This window comes from Tupaia chinensis, unplaced genomic scaffold (assembly GCF_000334495.1).
Source record: "Tupaia chinensis unplaced genomic scaffold, TupChi_1.0 Scaffold148607_1, whole genome shotgun sequence".
Lineage (NCBI taxonomy): Eukaryota > Metazoa > Chordata > Mammalia > Scandentia > Tupaiidae > Tupaia > Tupaia belangeri.
In genome coordinates, this window is record NW_006208456.1 from 1465610 (window position 1) to 1472575 (window position 6966).

The 6966-nt window shown below is 43.3% G+C and overlaps 1 protein-coding gene and 1 pseudogene across 3 annotated transcripts in view; one reads left to right on the forward strand and one right to left on the reverse strand.

Moving 5' to 3' along the window:
- Positions 1-5739, forward strand: part of PSEN1 (presenilin 1) — a 79830-nt gene extending 74091 nt beyond the window's left edge. For all 3 annotated transcript variants that reach the window (XM_006170510.3, XM_006170513.3, XM_006170512.3), the window contains exon 11: positions 5121-5739. In XM_006170510.3, coding sequence (XP_006170572.1) covers positions 5121-5276 — 156 coding nt within the window. In that variant the 3' untranslated portion in view covers positions 5277-5739. The remainder of the gene's footprint in view (positions 1-5120) is intronic.
- On the reverse strand, positions 480-1037 carry LOC102496871 (transcription factor BTF3 homolog 4 pseudogene; annotated as a pseudogene).
- Positions 5740-6966: the final 1227 nt, after the last annotated feature.

Genomic DNA, 6966 nt, shown 5'->3' on the forward strand with positions numbered 1-6966 from the left:
TTTCTCAGACATTTCAGGCCAGGTAATTCTGGAGAAGGATGTTCTGTGTATGACAGGATGTGTTGAAGCATTCCTAAACCCTAATTAGACACCAGTAACAACCCTCCAACATACTTCCCCTGTGATTTTTTTTTAAAGATTTGTTTTATTTCTACTGGGGAAAGAGGAGGACAAATAGAACTGTTTTCCAATTTGCTTTCCACTGTATACACACATACTCACACACATACATACACATACATTCACCAAAAATACCCCAACAACAACAACAAAAAATCAAAAACCAAAACACCCTTGAGCTGCACCAATACTTCATATTTTGACCAAAAGAATAGATCCTGGGAGGAAGTGCAAAATGCAAAATCAAATGACCAAAAATGCTGAATAAACAGCATTATTCATATACAAAATATTTATATTACTGGACTAGTAACAGCTGATGTTCTCCATGTCTGTAAAACGTTGGAACCACATAACTGATTTGTTAAATCTAGTCCATGCCAGCTTCCAAAACCAGAAAAAGTTTTAGTTAGCTTCGTTCTTTGATGCCTCATCAAAGCTTTCTACAAGATCTGGAACATCGTCATCCTCTTCATCGATGTCTTCTGGTTTTGGTGCTTTGCTATCCAAGACTTGCCATGGGGACTGTTCAGCTTATTTCCTAAGGCTTGTTAAACGGTCTGCACCAAGCTGACTTAATATTCCAGGAAGCATTTCTCTGATTGGTTTGGCTTCTGCATGACCAGTAATTGCAAAGGTATGAGCAGAGAGGGAAGCTTGGACTTTGGGATTATTGAAATGAATAACTGTCCCATCATCTTTAATAATGTTCACCTCTTCAATACCAGCTGTATTATTCACAGCCAGTATTTTTTAGAGAACTCTGAAGTTTTTTATCATCATCTGTAGCTCTTCTGTATACCACCCTCTTTCTGTGAGCTGTACCCTTTCCCCCTATCCAGACCTGAGCCTGAAGTTTAGCTAACTTTTCTTGATTCATGCTGTTGGTAAATCTGAAGCAGGGAGAGTCCTCCAACACCAGCACATGGAAAGCCCACACAGCTAACCATGGTTCGAGTCGCAGACCTAGCGGCTTGCTTTCTCATTTTCTCTTTGTCTCTCTTGCTGTCTTTCTCACTCTCATTCTGTCCCTTTCAGGTCAAATTAAAATAAATTAAGTTAAATAATTCTTTTAAAAAAAGAATTATTATTCATTTAATTTTGAGTTGTTATTCAGTTTGGTCAGAGAGAGAGAAAGCACACCACCAGGTCCAGAACTCAAACTGCTGTCAGCCATTTGGGAGTTAAGTGCCTTAAATAGCATGCCACCTGCTGGTCCCTAAAGCAATTTTGTTTTAATCCCAGGTGAGCTGGGTGAAATTTTTAAAAACACAAATAATTGGAGCCAGCAGATGGCATAGTGGTTATGTAAGAGGACTCCTACATGGTGACTGCGGTTCGAGTGGCAGACCTAGTGGCTTGGAAACCACATTAGGCACGTGTGTGTGTACCCAGTATCCCAGGAATAGAATGGAGAAGAGGTTGCAGCGTGGCCATCCCCCTAGGATTGCTTTCTCACTTTCCCCTTTACTGTCTCTCTCCCCCTGGTGAGTGTACACATCCTATGATGGCCAAAACCTCTGAAAAAAAAAAAGCATACAGATCATTGGCTTTCTCCTGATTGCTTCTCTACCCTTACCACACATTAGAATCTCCTAGGCGCATGTAAAACTATGAGCTCCAGGGCCAGCAGGTAGCATGATGGTTAAGGTGCTGGATTCCCACATGGCCAACCACAATTCAAATCCTAGACAGGTGGCTTGAAAAATCATGCCAGCTGTGCACGTGAGTGCCCAAAATCCCAAGAGGGCAATGGAGGAGAAGGGATAGTGCCACAGCCATCACCCCCGGGCCGGGGGTGATTTCTTTCTTTCCCTCTCTCTGTCTTTCTCTTTATCTCAAGTGTGCACACGCCTTGTGGCAAAAACCTTAACAAAACAAAACTGTAAGGTCTACCCTGAGCTGTTCTTACATAATTTGTTCTTCAGTTGTGTAGTGGTTATTAAAAGTTCCCCAGGAAGTTCTGGTGCTTCAAGTCCAGTGGTATAGACATGTGCGAAATCAGCTTTGCTACCAGTCAATCTTCAAGAGGCAAGCACATCCTCATTTGGTCCCTAGACTTAGTCATTGAGCTTTTGGTGATGGTTTTGCATTCTAATACTAGCATCCAGTATTATTTTGGGCAACCATATAAAGGGAGAGAAGCTAACAAAATGTGTGGATTGATACTGCTTAACAATGCTGAATGAACAAGGCTTTTAAAATCATGACTTAAGTAAATCTATAAAATAATTCTTACTGCTATTTTTATCAACACGGGATATTTGTATAAGTCAGAGATAGATACCCATTGTTGGGGCCAGCAGGTGGTATGATGGTTCAGGTGCTAGACTCCCACATGGCGGAGTTAGACTCCCATGTGGTGAGGCTAGACTTCTACGTGGCAGACCACCAGTCTAGTCTAGTTCAAGTCCTGGACTTGGCAGCTTGAAACTCAGATTGGGCACATGTGTGACCTTACTCAATATCCCAGGAGGAGAATGGAGAAGGGATTGTGGCATGGCCGTCCCCTCTGGGGAGTGATTTCTCACTTTCCCTCTCATTGTCTTTGTGTCTCTGGTAAGTGCATGTGCCCTCTAGCAAAAACCTTAAAAAAAAATACTATTAGTAAACATATATATACATTTGTTTTATAATTTATCTTGATAATATAAATAGTTAGAATTGTCATTTATTTTCCTTTTCTGAGTTTTTTATTTTAAAGTATTATTGCATATGTTCTATCTTTATAGAAGCCAATAACTTCCAGCTAAACTGAAATGATGCTCAGCCTCCATATTTCATAGTTCATGTCTCAGTAACTAGGTTAAAAAATGAGCAGTGGAAAAAAAAAATGAACAGTGGTACAGGGCTGCTCTGCGTTTACAAGAAAGTACTACACTCTGAGGCCGGCAGGTGGCATGGTGGTTAGGGGCGCTGGACTCCCTCATAGCCAACCATGGTTTAGTCCTGGACCTGGCAGCTTGCTTTCTCTCTTTCTGTCAGTCTCCTCTTCCCCCTCCCCCGGGTCAAATTAAAATAAATAAATGAATAAGAAAGCAGTACATTCTTCATAAACTTTGTGTACAGGTTCTTTAAACCTCTCTTTCCCCACAGGATATAAAGAATGCTCTTCACCTCTGGGATCTTAACTAGAAAAACTAAGATCACAGAAGCCAACTTAATATCTTAAATAGAGATTTTGGTATTTTTTAAAATTTATTTTATATATTTTCAGATTTCTATTCTTTTCCTGAAGTTAAGGGATAAAGTATTTACCACTTGTGCATAATGAGCTCTGTGTAGCAAAGGAAAATGAATATTTACTTTTTCCCAAGAAGCTACTTTTTTTTGAGAGATATTTTTGCTATAGGGTATGTATACTTGCTGGAGAGACAGAGAGGCACTAAGTGAGCAATCACCCTTCAGGGGGATGGCCAAACTGTAACCTCTTGTTCTCCATTCTCCTCTTAGGATTTTGGGCACACATGTACATGTGCCCAGCATGAGTTTCAAGCTGCTGGGTCTAAGACTTAAATTGCGTTTGACTAGGTGGGATTCCAGCACCTTAACTACCATGACACCTGCCAGCCCCAAAGCTACATTTTTTTTACATGACTTTTTTCCAGATTTTAATAAAATCTCTGCTCTTAAATTTAACCCTGGGACCAGCTGGTAGAGTGGTGGTTAAGGAGCCGGACTCCCACTTGGCTCACCTCAGTTTGAGTCCTGGACCTGGTGGCTTGCTTTCTCACTCTCTCTTTCTCCCTCTCTCTGGTCAAATTAAAAAATAATAGTAATAAATAAAATTGAACGAAATAATTCTTAAAAAAAAAATTAAAAATAAAAAAATAAAATTTAACCCTAAGGAAAGTAGGTGGTTAACTAAGTTTAAAAATAAGACTTACGGGGACCAGCATAATGGCTGTGTTGCTGGACTCCCATGTAGTTGACCGCTGTTCGAGTCCCGGACCCAGTGGCTTAAACTCATGCCAGGCACATGTGTGTGTGCACCTAAGATCCCGGGAGGAGAATGGAGGAAAAGGGATTGTGCTGTGACCATCCCCCCCGGGGGGTGATTTCTCACTTTCTGTCTCTCTCTCTGGCAAGCACATGTGCCCTATAGCAAAAACCTCTCCAAAAAATAATAATAATAATAATAATAATAAGACATGGGACCAGTAGATAGTATAATAATTATGTTGCTGGACTCCCATGTAGTTGACTGCGGTTTGAGTCCCGGACCTGGTGGCTTAAACTCACGCCGTGTATGTGTGTGCCCAAGATCCCGAGAGGAGAATTGAGGAGAAGGGATTGTGGCATGGCCATCCCCCCGGGGGCTGATTTCTCACTTTCTGTCTCTCCGGTGAGTGCACACACCCTATAGCAAACAAATCTCTCTTAAAACAAAACAAAACTGGGGACCAGCAGTTAGCATAATGGCTGTGTCATTGGACTCCCCTGTAGTTGACTGCGGTTTGAGTCCCGGACCTGGTGGCTTAAACTCACGCCGTGTATGTGTGTGCCCAAGATCCCGAGAGGAGAATTGAGGAGAAGGGATTGTGGCATGGCCATCCCCCCGGGGGCTGATTTCTCACTTTCTGTCTCTCTGTCTCTCTCTGTCTCACTGGTGAGTGCACATGCCCTATAGCAAAAAACCTCTAAAAAAAAAAAAAAAAAACTCAAATAAGACTTTATGGGGCTAGCAGGTGGTATATAGGTTAAAGGTCTGGATCCCACATGGCCAACTTCATGGTTTGAGTCCTAGACCTGGTGGCTTGAAAATTATGATGGGCATATGTGTCCCAAATTCCAAAAGAAGGATGGAAGAGAAGGGATTGTCTGTGGCCTCCTCCCTGTGGGTGATTTTTCACTTTGACTTTCCCTCTCTCTTTCTTTCTCTGTAGCAAGTGCACCTGTGGCAAAAACCTTTTAAAAAAAAACTTGTGATTAAGTTGTTTTAGATAAAAATGTCTTCTTCATTATTAAGTGTAAATTTGTCTTTCCCATCCTTTCCACAGGGTTTGTGCCTTACACTGTTACTCCTCGCCATTTTCAAGAAAGCGTTGCCAGCACTTCCCATCTCCATCACCTTTGGGCTCGTTTTCTACTTTGCCACAGATTATCTTGTGCAGCCCTTTATGGACCAGTTAGCGTTTCATCAGTTTTATATCTAGTGTATTTCCAAGTAGAACCCCTTGGATGTTTCTCCTTTGACTAATAACAAAATCTGGGGAGGACAGCGGTGATTTTCCTGTGTCCACATCTAACAAAGTCAAGATTCCTGACAGGACTTTTGCAGCTTTCTTCCAAGTCTGTCTGACCATCTGCACTACTGGACATTGGAGAGAGTGTCCACAGAAAATGGTGTTGAGCCTGTTTCTTCACAGTGAACTATGTCCCTCGGTGCATAAACTCCCAGATGTGAGGGACCAGAACAAAGAAACCTGATGGGCCAAGAAGTTGCTGTGCCCCACCAGCAGTTTGACCCTTGGTCGAGGGAGATTTTACTTCCACACGGACACTCAGGACTACCATTGCCAAGCGGTGAAATGAAGTGGTTTCAACCAAACAGAACTCTTCCTCTTAAACTCCTTGTTGCAAATCAACCTAATAAATCTGTGTTCATTGAATTCTGAACGCTTTCAGCAAGTACTGTGAGGAGAGCAGGCACCAGCAGCAAAGCGGAAAGGTGGAAAGGGGCTCCAGCTTTCACTTTCAGCCTTTTTCTAGCTGCCAACTTATAATTTTTAAAATAAGACTATTGTTTTCACCTTGAGTCAAGTCAGACATGTAGCTCGAGTCTGACAATTTTTGTTCTGAAGCACTGAAACTCCCTACCATCTCTGGTTGCTATTTCTTCCCAAGGCCAGTTCTGAACTCACTTGAGGTTGCTTTATCCTAAAAGTCTTAACCTCAGGTTCCAGTTTCAGTAACTTCTGGAAATAATGGGACTATTGCTCAGTGACTCCCTGACTCCCTGTCATCCTTAAGAAATTCAGAATTTCCCACCAGATTCCTAATTTTCAGACATTGCTGTGAGTTCACTTGCCAGGTGCTCCTGTACCCGCTCCCTGTATCCCCCCACAGTGGTCCTCATACACCAGGGAAGGCAGCTCTGTCATGGACAGGTGATCCCTTTACTCGAGGGTTTCATCTTTACATGCAAAGAGCGTGTTAGGAATCAGCGCTGTCTGCCTTGCTGTCCTAATTTATTCCGTGCAAATTAGTTGTGTGCCCAAGAAAGTAGGATTAAAGAAGAGTGAAATGGCTGGGGAAGCACACTCTGTCCTGGTGGTTCTTTTCACTACGACCCACTGTCTCTGATCACTGGTCGGAATTTGCACTAATGCCAAAACTGGTGGTTTATGAGTTTGTATGTCCGATGTCGCAGTACAAAGCGAGAGTTTTAGAGAAAGCCGTCATTTCGTGCTGTGAGTGGTGGGAGAACTGGGTCAGCAGGAGAACCAGCTGCCGAGAGGAGAAGGAAGGGGCCTCCAGCAGCCGAGGGCACCGCATGAGCTGATGGCCAGGGGGCTGGGGCTAGGGAGGAGGACCGACTTCTTCCAGGAGAACCTCACAGTGGGTGTTTTGTGGCCACCCTTGCATTCTCTCTCTTCTCAGTGTACCTTTGTGTAAATAGGCAGTGGAGGCGGGGCTAAGTTATGGGGAAGGGGGGCTTCAAGCTCTGCAGCTCAGTCAGATGAAACACATCAACAGAGCCGGCAGCCTATGAGCACGTGACACTTCCACATGGAGCTGGTGGCCTGGGCACAGCCTTCAGCCAGGGTGACCAGGCTAAACCATTTAGGAGAAACTTGGTTTGTTCCTGTGGCTGAAGAAGGCCTGGCTTCTCCTCTTTGGGCT